The 25,171-nt window shown below is 40.5% G+C and overlaps 1 protein-coding gene across 1 annotated transcript in view; it reads right to left on the reverse strand.

Moving 5' to 3' along the window:
- zmat4a (zinc finger, matrin-type 4a) overlaps window positions 1-25,171 on the reverse strand; it is a 108,155-nt gene that overhangs the window by 45,412 nt on the left and 37,572 nt on the right. Inside the window, exon 2 of the mRNA XM_027282929.1 lies at window positions 20,073-20,162. Coding sequence (XP_027138730.1) covers window positions 20,073-20,162 — 90 coding nt within the window. The remainder of the gene's footprint in view (window positions 1-20,072; window positions 20,163-25,171) is intronic.

Here is a 25,171-nt window from a genome sequence, read left to right on the forward strand (position 1 = left end):
CCAGCTGGTCAGTTTTTCCACTTACTCTTTGTAGGCTGTCTCACTGTTGTTTTTGGGAGGCTGTGGTTTGATCCCTGGCTCCTCCAGTCGACAAACTATCCTTGAGCAAGATACTGGCCTGTGTATACATGTGTGTGAATGAGATACAGTATGTAGTGTAAAAACAGTTTTGGAATGTGTGTAAAAGCATATCATGCCATGTCAAACATTATGATTATATTTGAGGAATAAGATATCTTGGAGCCAGTGTGGACATGTTGTGTTTCACCAGCGGGGGTTCTTTGCGGCAATTTTAAACTGGATCCCTTACTGAAATTCTATCTGCAGTAAGCTGTAGATAGATCTAGTGCAGATCACCAGTGTGTGTGTGTGTGTGTGTGTGTGTGTGTATGTGTGTGTGGATGAGCAGAAGACAAAGACACAGTTCTTCCTCCCACAGTGTGTGATAAACCAGGAACACTGCTGCAAGTCATTCTGACACACACACACACACACACACAAACACACACACACACACACACACATAGCCCCTCCTTCTGCCCTTGGCCTTGTCCTACACTCATGTATAGAGATGCACACACACACACACACACACACACACACACACACACACACAGGGCACGCTGAGCTACCCGTTTGCAGGATTTCATAGTCATAATGAGCAAATATATATTCAGGAAGAGACCAAAATACACCAGGAGATGAGACGCCATCTCCAAGTAAGAAGGATCCATAATTACATGGTTAATTAAAACTGGATAAACAAAAAGCTAATTGCAGGGAAATGTGATTAATGAAGCAGTAGGTAGGTGTATGTTGCCAGATTGACAGTCACAATTGTAATAGGGAGAGGCTCTGTGAGTGTACTGTATTTTAGCTATAGGGTGGTTCCAGCATATGCAGCAGAGTAATCATTCTAATATGATGTGTTTACTTAAATGTAGGAATTAATAAGCAGCATAGTTTTAAAAGTCTTTATTTATGTTTTAGTCATAGTCACCTGAAACAGAACCCATCCAACCTGTGCCATATTTTAGCACTCATGTGTGTACTCTCCACCCAATGGTGAAAAATAATTGGAGTTCTGCATTGGCAAAATATGCTGCTGCTCTGCACTTCTATGAATATGTAACTGATGGAGGCAGAGGGACAGAGACAGAGAGAGAGGGGAGGGTTCTGCCTGGTTCCCATTCATGTGAGGCAGAATTAAATAATCTTTTTGATTTGTAAGCAGCAAAATCTCTTTGCTGTCAGCACTGCGCTGCACATTTTCATCTTGATTTAAGCAGTGTGTCCTTGCCTGCCTGTGTTTGTGGCGTCATAGCGACGGGCTGTGTGATGTCTCACTGTACTGGACTGTTGTTGGTTTTTTTTTGTCACTGCTTCAGAAATGCCAAAGCAGCATCAACATGCTCAGGCTTGCAGGGACTCCATCTAGGATGCAAGATTCTCTTTCTAATGCCAAAACCAACAAGCTGCACTGCTCCTTGAGGTAATAGCTTTGGGCCAAGACTAGCATGGACTGTACTGGCCTGATCCTGGCATGGTTTGGCACCATATAATTCCTGGGCTAAATCTGGAGGTCAGGGAACACTGTGTCACACTGTGCATCTCCCCTAAGGCCCATGCTAAAGAAATAGGACAGCCAAGTGCAAGGGTATTCCTGCAAAAAATGATGAAAAGGACAGACATAGCTGTGGACGAGGCAGTCATTCGCTGCCAAGCTGAGAATACAGGGGAACACTACAAACATGGCTGCCACCACTGCAGCTGCTACTTCAGCCACACACACACACACACACACACATTAAAGTGACCTTCACATTCAACGACAAGCAGCATCAGGCCGGGACTTGACCAGAAAGTGTGTCTCAGGGCAACAGAGACAGATAGTAAAAGTGGCTTTACACACACACTTACACACTCTACATTCGACCTATGCTACAATAAACCCTGGACATATCTGCTGCTGCAAAGCCATGTGACGGACAGAGTGGACAAAATACAATAAATATTTGTAGGTACTTATTGGTTTTGTTTTAACGCACTAAAATGAGACCCCGAAATAACTGTAGCTAAATACAATGTTGATGTCGACGTGCTCAACTTGAATCCGTTCAACTTCGGAGGGATGAGGAGGTTTTAAAGAGGAGAGCTGCTCTCATCTGAAGGGAGGAGACTTCAGAATATAGGTTTTAAACTTTTGGTATTTAAAAATGGATTTATCTTCACTCGCTTCTCGACCTGCCTCTAGCAGAGAGCCACTTAGGTGCTAACACACACACACACACACACACACACATACATACACACACACACACACACACACACACACACACACTGCCTGCTACTAATGTGAGATAAACAATTTGAATGCTTTCTGTGTGAACACCAATGTGTTGTAGGTCCTTGATGTATGACAAGCACCGGATGTTGGAAAATTCCACGTCTTCACAATGATGTAATAACTAGCAGTTAACAACTGAGAGTCACTGCAATGTGAGTGTATCAAATATACTGTATATTCTAATGAAACTGAAAATGAACTTCTGTCTTGTGTAAACATTAAAAACATTACTGTTCATGGATCTGTGTATCTTGGGATACAAAAGGCTTATTTCTGGAGACACTTGATAAGACTGATCAGAGTGGACCATGACACACACCCACGGCTCTGTGGCTTTGAAAGTGAATGAATGAATGAACTTTTGCCTTTTTTTGTAAGAATGTTTTCTCTATAGTGGTTTACATTTACATAGCTAATTATTGGAAGGAATAGGCTTTATTTACAGTGGACAAAGCAGACCACTAATAGATTTGTTGGGCCTATGTGACGGGGGTTCCCAGGGCTCAGCCCCCAGACATCCACACTTTGGATTAAGTGCAACAGACTTTGAGACGATCACGTCCCATGGCATGTTACGACCACCCAGCTGTGAAATGTTTCCATCATAGGCCAATTTAATCCCTGGTTGACTGCTTTAAATTCACCACCACATGTACTGTATGCCTCTCCCTTACAACAATTAGCCATTATGTAAATTTCTTCAATATGACATCATGGGTAACATTACTAACAAATGACATAAGACATGCCAAATGGGTGTGAACATTTTTAAAGTTATATATAATACAGGTCAAGTTAATACAGAAACATTCCTTCATGAGGCCCACTGATTGACACACTTTTCACAATGTAACATAATTGTGAACAGCAATGGATGACCCGTCTGAGGGATATTCTGATCAGTTACACCAACTCAGCAAAATGTACAGCTGTGATGCCTGCACACTCAGCACTTTCATGAAGCCGACACATTCACCCTAAATTAGTTTTCCATTGTTAGAAACACTGCTCACCTTGAATATGAGGTCCGGACAGCTTCCTCAATAAATTCATATTTTGAAAATGACTGATGATAAGCAGTTATTTAAAGCAACATCCACTACGTGATTTTTACATCAGAGTCTTTACACTGGAGAGTCCACTATCCTCTAAATGACATAAATTAAAACCCAATACATTTACTGTATGCTCCAACCATTGTATTGAGCAACACAGGGTAAGCTGAACTCTGCAATGTTCAAAGTCTTTCCTTTGTAGTTCTTTTGGAATCTTTTGGTAGAAAATAACACAGACCACCCAGCCTGCTAGATGTGCTTATTGGAGTCACTTTTCCTCTCACTGAGTGCAAAAGTGAGCCATGCGTGTGGTGTGGCTAATGACTAAAAACTGGTAGAATTTGGAATCTGCTGTCACATTCCTTTTTCTGACCCATTTTTTAAACCATTTGAGATTTGAACTTGCTTGGTCCTAAACCCACTTCTTCTTCTAACCATTTATTTCCTGCTCTCATGTTCTCTGTGGAAGTCAGTGAATGTGGAATATTTAAATGACTTTACACAGAGGAAATTAAAAATACAGTTCCATGTGGTGTGGGGAGCAGTTTCAGTCTAACATAGTCAGCTCTCTCACACCTTGAGAAATGGTTTTCTGTCTATACACTGTTCACATCCTTTTTAGCAGTTCTTTTTTCAGTTGGTTCATTGCTCTCAGATGTGTACTGTACCTCTGGGCTCCTGCCTTCATTATGCTGGACTCTGGATACTGCTTTACTGGGAAAAATGGCCCACTTCTCTCACAGAGAAGCAATTCTCGTCCATTCCCTTTGCAAAGAAGCTCAGAGGACATTTGTACATTTGGAAGAGAAATGGAAGCATGAAGTCCAAGTTCCACACCGAAGGGAGCTGCAAAATACAGTTAGATAGCCGAAGAGGCATTTTTAAGAGCAGAAGACTGACACTCTGAAACATTTGATACAATATGTCACACTCTGAGGTGCCTTTATATTTATTAATCTCTGTGTATAATCGAGTCTGCTGGCATCTATCTATCAGTGGTAAGCCTTACGGTGATATTAAACTGCTCTTTTTGTTTAGATGAGATTTGAAGTCTTGTTTCCAGGCCAAGTGGCCTGGCCAAAAATCCACCATCCTGGTCCAACTTGTTCCTCGCAGTCTTTACGCCCAGATCATATTCATAATTGGCTCAACAATCACAATGTCTGTCCCTGCCTTAAAATGATAGAGCTAATACTACAGTACATTCACAATAATTCTTCATCTGTAGAAACTTTTCAGGAAGCAATACAAATAATAGCTACAAAGTTCTGATTGTCGTGCGATCTGGTTTCCTTTTCCGGTTCCTGTTTTTGTTCCAGCTGTGCAGATCTTTTTTTATTTTACACTGTTTGGAGTAGCATGGCATGACAGAAGTTTTAATAAAATAAAATAAAGGTACAGTCCAGTATGTTTCATACATGTGATACCTCCATCTGCTGTATGACTGAGGCAAACTAGTGGTAATGCAAATATGCAAATAGGCGTACTCTGCACATTATGGGCATGTAATGGATTTCACTATGCATGGCTGGGCAATTTGTGTACGGTAGAGCCATCTGTAGAGCAGAGTATTCTGATATTTTATGTTTTTATCATGTTGTATATTGTATTTATCTGAATTAGTTTCCAGTTTGGTTGTTGTTTGCTTTCACTATTTTATTTTGGTCTGCACCTTGTTATATTCAACATGCATGAAACTAGTAATGCCTTTGACTCTACTGTAACATATAATGCAAATATTTTCTCTACATCTTCTTAAAGTAGGGGTACTACTCTACTGAAGGTAAAAATTGTTACTATTTTTGTAGTTTTTTCAGTGACATCACCTCACAATCATATGTTACTTTTGAGTTACTGTATGTCCCCATACATTCAAAATTAATATATCATCCAAGATACTCAAGATTTCAATGGTACTATGCTCAATGTTCTGGTAAAATCTAAATAAATTTTCACGAAACTTTATACATCTGTACACTGCCTGTATGTTATTGTAACGTTAACTGTTCTGTGACCGGTCCAGATATCCAGCTGATGCTCTGAGCGCTTTGAAAGTTTGAATTTCTGAACAGAGTTCTAATTTTCTGCATGTGATCCCACAGTCAACTTGATTTCTTTCTTCCTGCTGCTTTCAAGCCATACTGTGAATTTAGTGCATACATACTGTAAGTAATCTGTGTACTCGGAAAGTGGGTGTGTGCCAAGTGTGCAGTCTGTTGGTAAGTGCCTAGGGAGAGGCTGAGGCAATCAAGCATAAGACTGCAGTCAATTCTTATTTAGTCAAGGCAGCGTAGGACACCTGTGATGTCCAGTGCGACTGCTTGGTCTCTCCACCAGAACCCGGTGGCAACGCTGCAGGCCTGATATGATGGAAACTGGTAGTTAAATAAAGTAGATATGGGTATGAATATACCTCTGTTTGACAAAGTGCTAAACTGATAGAAAGCACAACATATGATGCAACAAAGACAGAGAAACTCTGTATTTCAGAAACGTTCTCCATGATCTGAGAGTGGTGGAGAAATCATGCATCCCTTAAAGGTTATGGAGCAGAAATGCTGCATTTGCCTGTAATTTCACTTTTCCCTATTTTGAATCACCAATATTTATTTTACTTTACTTGTCTACCCCTAATTTACTATGTATCATGTATTTCTTTGGCAAACATAAACATTAATTTCATGTTGTATGGATGAACAGACCTGAGAAGTCCATCCTGTTCTGAACATGACAAACCAATCAACACCATGTTTTACTGCTATCATTAGCCCCTATTTGTGTAGCAGTATGGCTTAATGAAGTCTCTGTGCTGTTATATGATGACTACCATCTCCATATTGAGGTGGGTAGATCCCAAGGATAAGACCGTACTGTCTGTAGTTTGAGTTAGACTGTCTGCAAAGTCATGGCATCGGTGTGTATTAGTGTGTAGGTTATAGACTGCAAAGTAGTATGTATAATTCCACTGCTGCTGCGCATGCGCGCACACACACACACACACACACACACACACACACACACACACACACACACACACACACACCCCAAAGCCTATAAAAGATGAGAATCTTGTTAAAAACAGAGTGAACTGTTTGAAGTTCATTTAAGGCGTTTAGTTGAGTAAAAAGGTTTAACAATGCCAGCAGCTTTTATTAAAAGCAATGACGTTCTAAAAACAAACTCATAATTATCCCTCAACATTTTCACATGCCTTTTAGGATGTAGCTGGCTATATACACTTTAGAAAAAGAGCATGTATAAATTATCAATGATAAAGGGATTATTACTTTGGCTGGCAACAATATGTAAAAATCAGAAATGATGATTGCAAGTTCCCAAAACTCAGCATAATGCCTTTGTTATTGACAGATCCTTAAGCCATAACTCAGGCTAATGATAACATTTTTTTTAGCATTGCAGTGGATATTTAGCTAAAATGTAAAATTCTTATACATGTTTGAAAAGTCTTGGATGGAAATCTTCTTGAACAGGAGATTGGACGAACTGCAGTAACAAATTCAAAACCCCTAAGTAGAGTAAAAACCAGAGATGCTGAACAGGCCTTCAACTGGAAAAACTGCAGTCTCCACACAGGTTTCTTATTCATTGTCTGCCAGGTATGGCAGCAGGTTATGCATATCTGACCAAAACCATCATCTTAAAATCATTTTTAAAGTTAACCAATGTGTTTAAAAAACAGCTTCCATGCTACTTTAATATCTAAATCCTTAAAACTAGAAAAAACACTCCAACACAACAGCCCGTGCATGAAAGCAGGTTATCACAGCGCCTAGCATGACCAGCAGCATATACAGTTGTCAGATGGCATCAGCTCAACCAGGTCCAGACACTGGGCTATGCCAGGCCATACACACTCCCACAGTCTCTGGAGGCAGTTCTGCCTCTTCTGAGTGTATTTTTAGACAATGCCACCTTATAAGCACAGCCTGGTCGCATCACATCTGTGTAGTTTAAGTGGAGCCCTCTCCCATCAAGGCAATGTGCCCTTTTACCAGGAGCCTAAGGTCGCCTGCAGATCCAACATAGATTTATTGTGACATTTGAAAAAACAAAGGTGTGTGAGGCTGGTCTGTGTTTGATCACAAATTTTGTCATCATGCTTCAAAAGCCAAACCACAGTCAGTGTACCACAGGATGATTTAGAAATGTTAAATCCAAACGAAAATCAAATTTGTTGTTTTTAAAAAAAATAATGTCATCATGTTTTTGCAATATATTCTTACTAGTTTTCTATGATTAAAATAAAAACAGGTCTATGTTCCTCCAGGTTAATGTGCTGTGGCTGAATAGCTAATGAGCTCTTTAGCCTACAAAATATTATGTTAGCAGCACACTTTTATTTAGGGAATGTTTGTGTGGTGACTCATTCGACAAGTTATGGTGTAGAAAAAGACACACGTTTATGTTTGTTTTGTTAGACTCTTGTGTGGTATAGCAGGCTGCCCTCTAACACAGTGTGACCATCTGCTCTGCCTATGATAGAACACTAACAACCATTTACATAGATGGATATCGTAACAGTATTCTATTAAATAATGCACAATTATGCCATCGTGAAACAAAAAAACAAAAAAAAAATGAAAAAAGAAAAGAAAAGCGCAGAAACATATTCCTCACATAAATCTTACCTGTTAGAGTAACCTGGATAATAAAAAAAACCTGGAAATTACATTTTCGGTCCAGTGCTAACTTTTAGTGCCAAATCAAGAAGTAATGGCCATGGGGGACTTCCGGTTTGGTGAGCATGTGAGCGCGGCGTAGTCCCCGCCTCCCATAACTCAACTCGGATTTTTCCTACACCCTTAACGACCCAGAGAGAACTGATGCCTCACAAACTCAGGATAACACCAGGAATAATGTCAAAAGCAACAAAACTGTCAAAGAAGGGCGAGAGTGAAGCTCCGAGTGCCTGCGCTAACACATACTAACTGGCATCAAAGACCTGCTGGAAAAACATAGAGCTAGCATAGCGACGGATCTAAAAAACTCCCTCGCTGCCCTGGAGTCGAGACTGGAAAAAATGGAGACCACAGTGTTAGATCACGGACAATGTATCATCATCTCACTGGAAACCAATGATAATGAATGATAGCAATCTTTGACCACAGAACCGGAGATTTTATAATATCTTTGTTCATCTTTTGTGCTGATTTCACAATTTTTGTAAGAAATAAGTCTTACATGTTATATGATTTACACCATCATTTGACTATGCCTCTGCCTGCTCAGTTCATGGTATTGCTTTGGCAAACTTTCTAACTATCTGATTTGTTATGTAAGCTTTAGAAAAGGATGACTAATCTGAATTTGTAACTTAACCTTTGAAACAAAACACAGCTTTAGGCAAATGCAATACATGCTGATTTATTAAACAGGCTCACAAACCTTATGGTTTATGAAGTCAGTTTTAATCATTTTAGTTGAATTTTTCTTTACACTTTATTTGTCAAGAACAATCTGTAAAAGATTTCCACACAAAGCTGCTACAGGTCCACCAAGCCGAGTGCAAGTCATGAAATATGTCTCCTAACCCCTGACTAGGTTACATTAATAAGAATTAACTATGGCTTGTTCATAAATGACGTGGAAAGAAAGTAAATAAGAATGATAAAAGGTTGTTGAGGTCATTGTCACTACAGTCAAAAGTTTGCATTAAGCTTATAGCTGCACCACCAAGAGGTGAAGTAACGATACTTTTATTATTTGAGGTTTAAGATGATTATTTCTACATTAATTGTGCAGTCTTATGAAGACAGGTCATTCAGTGCCTGTTTTACAATGTGTTTTACTAAATACCGGAATATTCTTCTAAATATATGTTCACACATAAAGGTCCAGACACCACATTGATGTTCTGTTTATAATACTTTCTGGAGTTCGTTCTGGAGAATTTTTAGATGTAATCAGGTGCTCACTGACAATAAAATCTTTGTGATATTAAAAAGGAACAGGAATGGTCACCCATGTCCATTGAAAGGCCTTAGTAGATTAGACACACATTAGACACACCTATTAGACACGGCAGCAGCTGATTACGTCAGTTAGAGGTCATATGAATTTTGAATATGCATATATATTATAGTAATTTTGTACTATTGCATAATACATGCATTGTCTTCGTCTTCACTCTCGCCCAGTATCTTCATGGTTTTGCTGCCATACTCCACACCCAGAGCTTATTCGAACTCTGAAAATATATAAAGCAGCTCCCTGACCTTTATATCATAGACTTGCAGGGAAACTCTGAGATCAGCCCTCCCCCACACCAACGCCTTTCTCCTTGCTCTCCTCACATTAACTAGCATGTAGCATCAACAAGAGCTCTTTTCCTGTTTCTCCCCTGCTCAGTGATGCTGCAGTGTGGACAGTGATTCTGGGAAAACAACCCTTTCCAACAGAGGTGTGGACATTTCTCGATTCTGCATTGTGACACAGATGTGGAAGATTCTGCACCGATGCAGTGACAGCATATAATTACAAAATGACAGCAGACTGATGTTGATTGCTGTTTTTCTGGTTTCTGGTTTCTACAATAAAGTTTTTACGTTACATAGTTGCGTTGAATTGTGAGCCAACTTTAGGCTACTGCAGAATCTTTGCCTAATCAACATTACTGATCATGTTTGGAAATATGGTGGTGGGAGTCAGAGTTCATCAATGAGTGATGATGCCATCTCAATAGCAAATCATGATTTTGTATCAACCACTTTCATATTAGTGCAGCAGTTGGCTGATGGCTGGTGCTAATTTCCCATCCTGACTGCTTCTGCATCCAGATGCATCGAGAATTGCTGGTAGGTGAATCTTTATCCAATCGAATCATGAGGCCTGTAAACATTTACACCTCTAGTATCCATGAAACCAGTTTCCGTGCCATCCATCATGCCCACCGTGTCAAAGCAGACACAGATTGGATCTTGCAGAAATACACAAAATACAAACAGCTTTGACACTGGAAGAGAGCAGTTGAACAAGAGTATAGACTGTCTGCCTGTACCTAAGTGACTTTGTCAAGTTGAATGATTCTGCATGAATATGTTTATATTTATGCAGAGTTTAATGGAGCATGGTGGTTTTGACTGCTGCAGTGTTGTAACATAACTAAGTCCATTTAGTAGTGTATTTGAGTGTAGTTTTAAGTATTCAAAATGTATACTTTTATACAGGCAGAAGTACCTTTTATTTGACTATTTTTGATCTTTGACTGAGTTCACCTCAGAACATCATCACTTCTCACTCTGAACAGACAGACAGTGCGAGTAATGAAAGGTTCAGTACAATGCTGAGATGAAAAAAAAACAATCAAAGAAAGTCAGAGAAAGAACTTTTGTAAAAATGTGAGGAAGAAAAAGGACAAGAAAGGATAAGAAACAAGAGGTGGGAAACAGCATAAAAAAAGTGAAAAAGAAAAGGTAAAAAAAGATAAGGCTGTGAGAAGATGAAGAAAATAGGATAAGAGAATGGAAAGGAAAGAAGATAAAGAGAGGGGGATGAAAGGAATGGGAAGAGAAAAACAATAGAAAGGGAGAAGGGAATAATGGAAATGAACAGGAACAAAAAAGAAAGGTATAAAGGAAAGGAGAGAAAAGGAGGAGAGGAAAAAGAAAAGTGAAATTAAGGTGGAAAACCAGATGAACAGATGTGGCGTGAAATTAGCCTCAAAACCGGCACCTACAAAATGTACTCTATGTGATACTAGCACACAGACTTAGGAGAGGGGGCATTTGAATAGACAGCTCCTGATGTCGCTCCTCTGATTGGTTCAATACTGTCCTTTGATTGGATGTTTGTTTTGGTCACTGACAGAACAACAACCATTTTCATGGTGAAGCGAATGAGTTTTACAACAGGTGAACATCTTTAGGAGATCCTATTTTAATATTGTTTGAGTTTACAGTTTTTCTCCATTGGTTTGGCTCATTTCTTGAAACTGAGATGACATTCTCATAACAACATAGACAAATCCCCAAACTATCTTGCAGTTTCTCACAACAGAATGGCATTTATCATTGCTTTTATCACATTTCCAAATGCTTTGTACATGTGTCAAGCCTTTAGTACATCCTTGCAAATAGCTATGTACAAGTATCCTACAGTTAACACAATCAGCCAACATTTAGTACATTTTTCAAATGAATGTATCTTGCTGATCTATCCCAATTGGTTGGTTTTCAGTGTCATGGTTATTGTCCTCAAAACATGTCAGCACATTTTCATCGTATAAGTCATCATATGCAGAATAGTCTGCTCAATTGTCAAAATAGTGTTAGGAAACTGGAATAGAATACAGTACATATTTTGGAAGATGTTATAGTAAATTTAGGATAATCAGGTTAGGTGAAATAAGTTTTTGACTAACGAAGGAGGCGTGTATAACCATGTGCGCGGCCATCTCAGAAAATGGTGTGGCCACCCACAATGCAAGTTTGGGCCCATACAACACAGATAAACTCCTCCGTTTCCTGGATCAACTGTATCTTGATCTGGTCCCAGAAAATGAGAGGGGTCTCGAAGGGCCCCACCTACCCCAGTTTGTAATTATATGGGACAACGTTAGTTTCCACCGGGGTCCACGCATCCGGGGATGGTTCAACATGCATCCAAGAATGCACAATGTGTTCTTGCCACCATACTCTCCATTCCTCAATCCTATCGAGGAGTTTTTCTCTGCTTGGAGATGGAGAGTGTATGAACACCATGCGGAAAACCAGAGGGCTCTCATGACTGCAATGGACGCTGCCTGTGAGGACATAACAGGGGATCAGTGTAGAGGATGGCTCAGGCATGCACGACGCTTCTTCCCGCGCTGTATCTCAAGAGACAACATCAGATGCGATGTGGATGAGAATCTGTGGCCGAACAGAGCACAGAGAATGGATGGCCAGGAAGATGAGGATGGTGACCAGGAGAGAGAGGGGAGTGACCGTGACTAAACAAAATGTCTTCATTTGTGACTCTTTGTATTTACAGTGCTGATTTGTTGATTTTTTTCTTTTTTGTGGGTTTTTGTATTTTGTGTACACAGTATATTTTCCTTTTTTACGGTTCCCTACCTACTGTAATGTGTACAATTTACGTTAGTTGAGAATAAAAATGAAAATTCCTCGGCAGAATGAGTGCAGTGTGTGTGTGTGGTGTGAAAATGTTATGCCTATAGTTAGAAATATGCCATGACAAAGCGTCTAAGCATTTTGACTTGCAGTACTTACACAATACCAAAGGGACAATGCATTTTGGAGGCACTGACTAGTTATATGAGAAGGGAATGTAGTTTTGACTGAAGGGTAAACTGTTTTGGGAGCTGTACAAACATTGCCAGGTGATCCATGTAGTTGTGCAGTACCATCCAAGTTATTTTGACAGAAGTACTGAATGAATCAAAATGTGCCAAAGCAATTGAGAAGGATCCATGCCATTTTTATGGTACTGACTATTTACATGGGAAAGGGATTTCATTTTGAAGCATGGATGAGTAGTTTTGGGAGACAAATTACATTTTGCTGGTTATCTGAAGTGTTGTGCAGAACTGCAAGTCTGTTTGGCCAAATTGCTTTATAGTTATGAGAATGTCATCTCAGTTTCAAGAAATGAGCCAAACCAATGGAGAAAAACTGTAATACTGTTAACCCCCAATGTGTAGGATTTAGTGACATCTAGTGGTGACATTGCAGATAGCAGCCAGCTGAGTACCCCTTTGTTCAGGATTTGTCCTTTAATGTTCACATAAATTTCAAACAAATTTTGAGGACTGCATTCTTCCACTTATGTAACATCGGCAGAATCAGACACATTGTGTCTCAAGCGGATGCAGAAAAACTAGTCCATGCATTTGTTACTTCTAGGCTGGACTATTAATAATAATAAATTGTATTTAAAAGCGCTTTTCAAGGTACTCAAAGACACTTTACATAAGAAGATCATCAAATCATCAAAACAATATAGGATAGTACACTAAGAACACATTGGAAGGCTCTGACGCCCCAGGTTCGTTGCTTGGTCCTGGGTGGAGGAGTCAGGAGGTTTGCATCAGATGAACGGAGACTGCGGGATGGATTGTGGCGTCAGTGAAGTCAGTGAGGTAGGAAGGGGCCTGGTTATGAAGGGCTTTGTGTGTGAGGAGGAGGATTTTGAACTGAATACGCTGTGGAACTGGGAGCCAGTGGAGTTTCTGGAGGACTGGAATGATGTGATCACGGGTGTGGGTGAGCAGACGAGCAGCAGAGTTTTGGATGTATTGGAGTTCATTTAAAGTTTTGGATGGTGTGCCATAGAGGATGCTGTTGCAGTAGTCAATTCTGGAAGTGATGAAGGCGTGAATGAGGGTTTCAGCAGCGGGGAAGGACAGTGATGGGCAGAGTCGGGCTATGTTCTTGAGATGGAAGAAGGCAGTTCTGGTGATTTGGTTTATGTGATGTTCAAAGGAGAGGTTATTGTCAAAGATGACTCAGAGGATGCGACTGTGGGGGGATGGAGACAGGGTGGAGTTGTCGATGTTGAGGCGGAAGCAGTCTGTGGTTTTGGTGAGGGATTTGGGGCCGATGGTGATCATGTCTGATTTGTTACAGGACTCAAGGGGGGAGAGGAGAATGGTGTGGTTTATGGTGTCGAAAGTGAGGTCCAGGAGGATGAGGATGGTGAGGTGGCCGGAGTCTGCGGAGAGGAGGATGTCATTGGTAACTTTGAGGAGGGCTGTTTCGGTGCTGTGTTGAGAACGGAAACCAGATTGAAATGGTTCGAGCAGGTCATTTGAGCAGAGGTGGGCTTTGAGTTGAGTGGCAACAATACGCTCCAGTATTTTGGACAGAAAGGGGAGATTGGAGATGGGCCGGAAGTTCGACATGATGTCAGGGTTGAGTCCAGGTTTTTTGAGAATGGGGGTGACAGCAGCCAGTTTGTAACTCTTTGTTATCAGGCTGCTCCAATAAGTCTCTTAGGACTTTGCAGTTAATTCAGAATGCTGCTGCACGTGTTCTGACAGGAACCAAGATCAGAGATCACATCTCTCCCATTTTGGCTTCCTTGCATTGGCTACCTATTAAATCTAGAATAGAATTTAAAACTAGAAAATTCCGGCAGAAATTTTGAGAGTGACGAGTGGGCTGTTGCCGGGGGTCTGTAGTCAAAAAGCACACCTCAAATGGTCATTTTTAACATGTTTATTTAGACACAGGAGCAGCTAGCGCTCCCGTGCAAGCAATTGACATTAGCGTGTTAACAATTACCATGTCTTTAATTTTTAGTGGCTAATGTTAATTAGTATGTTAGCATTTGCATTAATTTTAGCATTGGCCGCTAATGTTACCAGTTAGCATGTCTTTACAGCTAGCGCTAATGAGCTAGCTGCTCTGCTGTCTCTGACGTGCTAGCAATTAACATGTATTCTTACTGACTGAAAATGAGTGGCTAGCATTAACGTGCTAGCCGTTAACATTAGCATGCTGGCATTAGCATGTTATCAATGAGCATGTATTTAATTCTTAGTGGCTAATAGTAATCAATAAGCATTAGCAGGTTACCATTACCAGGTTAGCATTAGCATGTTAACATTAGCATTTATTTAATACTTAATGGCTAATGCTAAACGTTAACACGCTAGCTGCTCTGCTGTCATTGTCTGTCATTTTAGACAGACAACGCGCTAGCAATTATCATTAGCAGGTTAGCTTTAGCATGTTAACATGAGCATGTACTTAATTCCTAGTGGCTAATGTTAATTAACATTAACATGTTAGCAATGATCATGTATTTAATTCTTCGTGGCTAATGCTCATTGCTAGCGCAGACGGCTAACAATTAACATTAACATGGTAGAATTAGCATGTATTTAATTCTTTGTGGCTAGTGCTAATTAACATTAGCATGTTAGCATTAGCATATTAGCAAGTAGCATGTATTTGGTTATTCGTGGCTCAGGCTAATTGCTAGCGCTGACATTACATGTTAACCTTACATATTAACATTAGCATGTATTCTTAATGACTAAAAATGAGTGACTAGCATTGACGTGCTAGAAATTAACATTAGCATGTTAACATTAACAGGTATTTAATTCCTAGTGGCTAATACTAATTAGCTTTAGCAGGTTAACATTAACATGTTAACAATGATCATGTATTTAATTCTTAGTGGCTAATAGGGATGTAACGATACACTCAGCTCACGACTCGATTCGAGTCACGATTTTTTGTTCACGATACGATTTTTTCACGATGTTTTTTAAATCAAAATGAGCTACAGACAAATTATGACCAAATAAAAATATCTTTTTATTTGTAGGAAAAAAATCTCTCTTTACAGAAACTCTCAAGCAGTTTGTGTTCTTATTAGGGCTGCCAGCAAGCAGCTGATCTGACCATTACCTTTCAGCTTGAAGTATGAGCTAACTGAAAATAAAAACAACAAGATGATAGCTCATTTACCCTTTAATGAGAGTCCACGGCCCCGGGAAACGGCGAGGTCCGGGCGCTGTAAACGCTGAGCCGGTCGCGGCGCACCACCTCGGAGGAAATGTGCCCGGCGGGGGCCAGCCAGCGCCGGGAAGAGGTCCCACGAAGGGATCCTCCCGCACCGTGTGGCCGTCCCTGGCCCGACTTTAATCCCCCGTGCAGACTGCGCAGAAGTTGCGGTGATTGGTTAAAATTGCAACACCCCTGAATTCACGGGGATTCACTGAAGTTGCGTTGAAGTTGCAAATTGCAACATCGTGAATTCCTGGAGGATCTGTGTTATGGTATCATTTACAGTACAGTCAGGCCTGACGCTGATTACCACTACTGCGCATGTGTGTATGGGTGTGTGTTTGTGTGTGTGTGTGTGTGTGTGTGTGAGACACAGAAAGGCAGACGCGGCAGTGGAAGCTGCAGCCACAACGTAACCTATTTCTAATAAAAAAAAGACGAAAAAGAACATATCCTACTTCTCTCGCATTCGCCAAGAATCGCGATTCATTTTTTCTGTCAACCGATGCGAGTCGTCACACATTTGTACCGATTTTAATCGTGGCACGATGTATCGTTACATCCCTAGTGGCTAATGTTAATTAGCATTAACATGTTAGCATTAGCATTTTAACAAGTAGCATGTATTTGGTTATTAGTGGCTAATGCTAATTGCTAGCGTTGACATGCTAGCAATTACCATTTGCACTAATTTTAGCATTGGCCGCTAATGTTAGCAGTTAGCATGTCTTTACAGCTAGCGCTAATGTGCTAGCTGCTCTGCTGTCTCTGTCGGCCATTTTACACAGACAAGTTCAAATGAAGCCAATAACTGCTCAAATGGCCGCCACTGGGCTTCTGCAACTGTTGTCAGTTGGAACGGCAGTTGAAAATCCTGACAGAGAGAGAGGGAAAATGCTGAGACCAGCCATCGAAGAGGAGGGCTCTATGGCCAAACCGTATTTCCAATCATTGAACCGACATAACTGGGGGCATCGCATGCCCTTCCTGATCGTTTTACATAGTTATTTTGTGTCGATAAATGAAGAAACGTGCCCTCAGGAGCAAGAGAGAGAAACGTTACTTCTGCCTTCCTTAAGAAAATTTCCCTCCTTTTTTAACATGGGAGTGAATGAGGCTGAGGATGGGAGTACTCGATCAGTTAGCCTGTATGGAGCCAAAACTATAAAAGAGACAGCTTCAACAGTGTTATCACTGCGATCACCTCGAATTTTCCTACATTTGAGGGGATAATCATGTCTGTAGTGGGGCATTTGAGGCCACGGTAGTCGAATACGTTTTATTTTTTCACTGATTTTTCTCCCTGCTCCTCACTCAAGCTGATGATGTCATCCACTCTAGCTCAAACATTCCGCCACATACACACCCATTATAAACCCAGAAATTTGACTAAAAACCTGCTCAACTTTGAGCCTTGATAGTTTAAAAACGGTAAAAGCTGTCGATGAGTGTCATGAATCCCTGAAGATAAGGGAAGCATACCTCCGTTTTAAAGTTCAAATGCAGTCTCTCGGTGAAAGTATGCCAGAGCAGTTCATTGTTGAAAATGTCTGTTGAAATGTACTTTTTTTCAGGCCTCCCCATTCATTCCCTATGGGAAATTTTTCGCAGTTTTTCCAGAATAAATTCACGAAAAACACGCGAATCTCTTAGAAAAGTAATAGCACTCGATTCGGGATCAAGACGCACGTTTTGATATATAATTTGTTGGGGTCCTCTCACCGCTGCGGGCCGCATTAATGTTCGAAAAAGGGCGGAAAATGAATAATAATGCCATGAAACACGCAGAAGAACAATAGTTGACGAGTGCCGTAGGCATCTCTTCATGGTCAGACACCATCATATCTAAAAGAGCTCATAGTACCTTACTACCCCTCTAGAACACTGCGCTCTCAGGATGCTGGGTTCCTTGTGGTTCCTATAGTCTCCAAAAGTAGATTGGGAGCCAGAGCTTTCAGCTATCAGGCTCCTCTTCTGTGGAACAAACTACCATTTTGTCATTGGGAGACTTTCCTTTTTAATAGAGCTTATAGTGAGGGCTGGCTCAGGTCATCCCTTAGTTATGCTGCCATAGGATTAGACTGCCGAGGGACTCTCCCTCCTCCCTCTCTCTGTCTCTTTCAGGGTTATGCCTAGTCATGCACGGCATTGATTGAAGACACAGTCGCATCTCCCTTTACTGAAAACTCTCTCTCTCTCTCTCCACTGCTACTGTAATCATTTTATCATTCATTGTGATTCATTGTCATTTTATCAGTCATTGTAATTGTACAATATGTTTGTGTTGATTTGTCCTGTACACGTGACATCCATTGCACGTCTGTCCGTCCTGGGAGAGGGATCCCTCCTCTGTGGCTCTTCCTGAGGTTTCTTCCACCTTTTTTCCCTGTTAAAGGTTTTTTGTGGGCAAGTTTTTCCTCACTCGAACCGAGGGTCTAAGGACAGAGGGTGTCACTCCCTGTACAGATTTGTAAAGCTTTGTGACTTTGGGCTATACAAATAAAATTTGATTTGATTCATCCTCACTTTCCAAGCATTAGGAAGAGACTATGATGGCTGTGAAACTATGGTGACTATCTAAAGCAAGTGTTGAGTTTGTTTGTTCTGGGCTACTGTATAAACATGGTGGACTCTGTAATGACATCTGTGTTTATAAAAGGTCCATGGGGGGCTGTGGCTCGGAGGTAGAGCGGGTCTTCCACTAGTCTGAAGAAGATTGGCGGTTTGATCCCTGGTTCGATTCCCTTCAGTCTGCATGTCGAAGTGTCCTTGGGCAAGATACTGAACCTCAAATTGCTCCCAAAGGCTGCGCCATCGCTATGTGAATGTGTATGAATGGTTAGCTCCAAACTGATGAGCAGTTGGCACCTTGCATGGCAGCTAATGCCATCAGTGTATGAATGTGTTTGAATGGGTGAATGAGATATGTACTCTAAAGCACTTGGATATTTACCATTTACCATTCTAAAAATAAACACTGAAAATATAACTTATGGATATTATGTTCAACTTCTGACATTTTCTGTAAATAGAGCCCTAAATGTGACACACTTTAAAGGTACTGATTTGGTTTACAGTAGCTAGGCTTTGATAAATATTTGATGTTAGAGAGCCAAAAAGGGGTCAGAGTCAAAAACTGCTGGTAATCAAAGAAGCGGAGACATTAGCCATCACCATCCCCACCTTTCAAAGTCTCAAAAGGGAGCAGTTGCAAGCAGGTAGGAAGGGAACGAGCTTGTGGTATTCACAGTCCTGAGCTTACAGGTACCGGAAGGTGTTCTGTGATATTTTATTGCACTGCAGTGGTGCATTTTATTTATACATATTTGCTTCAATCTGAGCAGAAATGCTGCTTTGTGTGGATGGTTTTCAGAGCAGAAACTGTTCTGTTTGAGAATAATTAAATACCATAAATGATCATTTGACAGGAAAGACAAAGGTAGATGAGGAGAGTAGAGAGTGCTGGGTTAGAGGGGAAATGTACAGTGAAACAGAAAAGCAAGTATAGATGATGAGCTTAGGCAGTGAGATAAAGCAATAATGTCCCTTGATTTGTCCTTATCTGGACCAGAAGTCCATGTTTTCCGACTGATAGCTGTCACTCCCACTAATCAGAGCAGAAAGTCCCTTCAATCCAGTCTCTCTCTTTCACTGTGACACAAACATAAAACCTCAACATGCACCGTGAAATCTCAACAGTGTGATGCTTATCTGAGTTGTGGGCAGAGATGAATAGTGGATGTAAAAACCATGTTTTTGTCCTGGATGAATGGCACTTCAAGTGGTAAAGGCTACACTTACCAAACAAAGCACTCCACCACCAAAACACTTCATGAACACAGAGTTTTTGACAGGACACATAATTGTGCCTGTCAAAAACATCATGTACTTCCAAAGTACATGACAGTGAGGGCTGGAAACCTCACAATATGTCTTTGTGTTCGAAGGTTGGCATCCCGGGTTGACAGGGATGCAGGTTGGCACTGTCAGCAATTCTGACACCCAGGGGGGTGGGGGTTGGGTTTGGAGGGGTCACGTGTGTAGGGAACAGCAGGAAAATCCATTAACAATAAAGGTGTCCACATGAGACTGGCAAGCTATGGATTACTGTGTGTGCATGTTTCTCAGTGATTACAGAGACCATGTGGAAACAGAGTGGACCAGAAGACACATCATTCACACAGAACTCACGTTGTCTGTTCGGAGCTTCTTGGCAGGGCAGCCTCCATCCACAGGATGTAGCATGTAATACAGCCGCACTTTGTTGGCATGTTTCCGACTCTGAGAGAAAGAAAAGGAAAAACTCTATAAGTAAAGCAGAATAACCGTGGTAGAGTCCATCTGCAGGCTCAGTGATGAATTATCTGTGTATCACAGTTACTTAATATATCTTAATGTGTTTTTGTTTCTAGGTAAAGCCAAGCATCATTGCTAATGGTACTACTACCTACAACTGCCACACGATTCCAGTTAAACTGTAAACAGCATCAGTTTCTGTCTAAAGCAGAAACAGTTCTCTCTGACACACATCTACAGGCTGTCATGAACAGGCTTGGCTCAGTCTGTGAACTGATTCAATACAATATGTATTAGTACATATACTGTCTGGTTTTGGGCATAGGCCAGTTATCACTCTGCCTTACATACTGTTGTGGTTGACATAAGCCTGAGAAATGTATGAATTTATTCATGTGCAGAAAGCTCAAAACAATTTTTGATGTCTCTACATAATCATCACATCAATCATGAACAAAACAAATCAAATAAGTTATAAATACTGAATTAAATAAATACTGATTATTATGGGTAAGGTTTGGTTAGGGTAAGTGAAAGATCAATGTTTGAACTAAAATGACAATTTAGGAGACAATCATCACTATGAATAACATCTACTTGATTCAGTTTTGGAACAATTGTGGTAATAGTCAAAAGAAACCAATGTTCACTCTTGGTAAGTTTCACATCTACCCACACCCTCCCTAGACAGACTTTGTGGCTTTATAATAATGACAAGCTACCTTCTCCTTTACTGGGGGCTTCAGCTGTACATCATTTGCTGAAATGACTAATTCTGTTATTTTTGGTGGGAGAAAAGGAGGAGATGCATCTATTTTGGCACACAATGTACCCATAGTAACCTCACTGGGAGAGAACTGGAGATGTTGCCTGAGTCAATCCAATTCTAAAATATTCCACAACCTTACCTCACTTTCAAGTAAAAGTAATAGTCAAAGAACAGAGTAAAGTATCCTCACAGCTGAGAGTTGATCTAGTATCAATAATATAAATATCAATGTGTGTGTGTGTGTGTGTGTGTGTGTGTGTGTGCGTGCGTGTGTGTGTGTGTGTGACAATGCTGGTGGAGTCAGTATCAACACACCATCATGTACTAATGATGTTGTCATGAAAAATTGCCATGTTAAGTGTCTCTCTTTCACAATACAGTTAACTCCCTGTTAAAATATGCTTTTAGAGAAAAAGGTCAGTGGCAGTATCATATCATGGAGCTTATTTCAAAAAAGGCACACATTATTTATAAAGACTTGACCTGAACACAGTGCTTTGCCTTCCAGAGTGTGCATTACCTCCCCTTTCCAATACACACTCCTGTTTCAAAGATCTGGCTTACATTTGTGCCAGGTTAAGGTCCCATTAAAAATAGGTGAAGACTTTCAAATGAAGTGCATGCTGCCGCTCCTTGACACTGGATTGAATTGATAATTAGTGCTCGGTTTACTGGGGGTGAAGCAGGAGTCTTCTTACCAGCCACCCATCGATCCCCCAGGATCTCATAACACAGCCAGTGCATGGGAAATACAGGATTTAGAGGGACAGAGTGGTTTATTTAGAAATGATTCTGCTTCACGAGGAGAAGCTTTAGATGTCAGCATAGAGGTAGAGGTAAGGGTAGGGAAAAACCTACTGTGATACTGTTACGGCATTGTTAGGGAAAGCCAGATAAGTGAGAGTTTATAGTTACAAGATAGCGTCTAATGAGGCATGCAGCAGCATGGACAGGTGCCCGGTGCGTTACTCTCAGGCAGAAGGACAGCCACCGGCTTCTCTTCACAAGGGCATGACGAACTTGTCCCGCCTGGTTGGGGGGTGAGAGCGAGGCTGCACAATCTATTTGTCTTGCCCGTCTTTCCGGGCAGAGATACAGCAACCTGAGCTCTCCTGCTTCTTTGAGGGGAAAAAAACTGATCCAGCCAGAAAAGCATTACGGAAACACGGCTGAGTCAACTCAGTACACTTTATACTTGCAAGTACTTAAGCAGTATTAGGAGAAAATAACAGTGATTATGACACTTTTAGCTGAAATGAGGAGGAACAAAAGATAATCTGCCTTTATATAAAATATCGGTGTTATTACTTCCGTATTTCGGAATTGTGAAGTGGTTCTATTCATACAATATTACCCTTTGAATAGAACATACTCACTGAAGGAGCAGAGATGTTTCAAACTCAGTATGAACAGAGAAAAGGGAAAATGAGCATTTGGATTTCCACTAAACTGCCAGAATAAAACAAATAGCAGGACGACTCCTTTAAACAAAGGCTGAGTCAGCTTTGTTCTGTTTAAACTGTTTGCTCCAATGCTAAAAATATGCTTAGAGTTTTTGGATAATGATATGGAGAAAATGTTTTTCCACATTTGTAATTCATGGAACACTGGAGCAAGACAATCAACCAGAGCTAAACATCAATTTCCAGTGAGGTCACTGTCAGCATCACTACAGTGACATCATCTGCAGCAGACTCCAGCAAAATCACATCAGTGCCTTAAAAAAAAAAAAAACATTATTTATTATGTCACCCTGAAGTGCCTTTTATGCACTGAGGTAACATCTCTCCTTCACAACAGAGTGCTACTTGGGTGCATACATTTCCAGCTGAAAACAGAATAGCAATGTTCCACTTCACCAGCTTACAGAGGAAATTGTAGCAATTTCAATATCGTTCCTATTTACAGTTCCAATTAAATGTTTATTATTAAATTAAACTGTGTATTAAACACAGTCTATTAAACAGTAGCTCATTTTTGATGGTAGGATTATTCACTTTTTTATTTTAAAGGTACAATATTTAAGACTGAATTCCAAGCTTGAATTCCAAACAGTGGAACGAGTCGCCCCCCCTTCCCCTAAAGACGCTCACGCAGGGTGCCAGGTTGACTCCGCTGAACGAGTGAAACATAACGTAAACGTTACTATCTAAACTCTGATACTCGACCTGTTGTGTTCTGGCTTTGTTTATTTCATGAATCAGCTACTAAATCGGAGTCTGACTCGCAATTTACGCTGTAAACTAGTGACACAAAGACGTTTAGACGTCACACCCAGGCAGGTGTCTCTCGTACGTGTGCACTGTTACCGGCACACGTAAACTAGTGATGGGAATTCCGTCTCTTTTTAGTGAGCCAGATCATTTGGCTCAGCTCACCAAGAAGAACCAGCTCTTTCAGCTCCCAAATGGCCCCTTTTTTACTACTTATACCTTTTATAATTCAGCCAAATTTAGCGCTGTTTTTTCTTGCAATTAGTATTTGAACACATATATCACTTAAATTTCAATAATTTGCTGTAGCCAACTGCATTTACAGTTGTAAAATCCCTTGTAACTCCCTGAACCCAGCCAATGAATGCACTAACTTGCTTGAAGAACCACTCTGCTACACAAAGCAGATAGAAACACCTATAAAAACCTAAGCATAGAAATTTTAAAAAAGGACAGCTATTGACATTTTATTTTTTATTTAAACACACACCTGACAAAACAAGTTACTGTACTGTTTAGTTAAGTACTGAAAAAAATATAAATTAAATAACAGCACTCAAGTAAATGTGCTTTGTTAATGCTCACCACTGACATCTGGACAAATAAAACCAAAATGTTTTTGGTATAGTTGCACAAAGTTGCACATAATTAACAGTGTGATCACTTGATTGACAGATACGTGCCGTTACAGATATTTAGATCAGATGGGAGGTGGGTGAAGCAGTACATCCAACATGGCGGTGGCCAGCCGTGCATATTTTCTGCTTCAAAACAGAGCTTCGGAAACCTACAGGTGACCTCACTCAGGCTCTTCACATTTTTTATACTGTCATGGGATGACAGTATAAAAACAGTAAAAGCAGAGAATTACCAAGATATATTTGACCTCTGCGTACATGCTAAACGTCTATCTATCTATCTATCTATCTATCTATCTATCTATCCATCCATCCATCCATGGTCATGAGCTTTGGTTGAAGACAAATAGAATGAGATTGCAGAGTCAACCATTGCTGATGGTCGATGGCATTAAAGAGCCCCATAAGCGCTTAGGTGGCAGGTTGGCAGGTGGCTATAGACAAGTCTGTGGCTGAACATACTCCTGAACCACTTCAGTTCTGCATAGAGAGGATGAGAGGGGTTATCCATAATAGCTAGTATTTCTGGTGACAACGAGCAAAGGTAGCAATGTTTAATGGATAGTTGACTATTATCGGACTAAAGCCTTTCTTTGTAAAATTGCACTTTTAATTTGTAGGCAAAATCAGAACAGAGGAAGTGATTCAATTGGTAATTGTTGCTGTAATGACAGAGATATATAATTGGGTCAGTATTTCCAGCTGGGTAACAGGTATACCAGTGAGGAGATACATGCACTGGTGAGATGCTAACTAATGACTACATTGAACAAATGAGAACCTGTAGGTTATTATTGAAAATCTGTGTACACTGCAGAGTTACAGCTGTTCAGACATGTTTCAGCTCATCAATTTGTTTGAGCACTCTGACCACAGACTGAGAATGTAAATAAACTATATTGGAACAGGCCCACTATGGGACGTGTTTCTATGAGAGGAAAGCTAAATGCACGCCTGACATAATCAGGACTGAAGAAAAATCCATACTACATTACCACCACATCAGTGAGCTGATCAGCGCTTGTTGGCTCAGATGTTTCCCTCCCCAGGGCCAGGGTAGGCACTGTACTCCAAGACCTAAAAAAACAGACTATAACAACATGGCCAACTGGAAACCCTTGTTTTTAGTTGATTACAAAAGAAAACCTATGAGAGCTCTCACACTTTTTACAGTTTTTCTCCATTGGTTTGGCTCATTTCTTGAAACTGAGATGACATTCTCATAACAACATAGACAAATCCCCAAACTATCTTGCAGTTTCTCACAACAGAATGGCATTTATCATTGCTTTTATCACATTTCCAAATGCTTTGTACATGTGTCAAGCCTTTAGTACATCCTTGCAAATAGCTATGTACAAGTATCCTACAGTT

The sequence above is a fragment of the Larimichthys crocea genome, chromosome X (assembly GCF_000972845.2).
Source record: "Larimichthys crocea isolate SSNF chromosome X, L_crocea_2.0, whole genome shotgun sequence".
In the NCBI taxonomy this organism is placed as follows: domain Eukaryota; kingdom Metazoa; phylum Chordata; class Actinopteri; family Sciaenidae; genus Larimichthys; species Larimichthys crocea.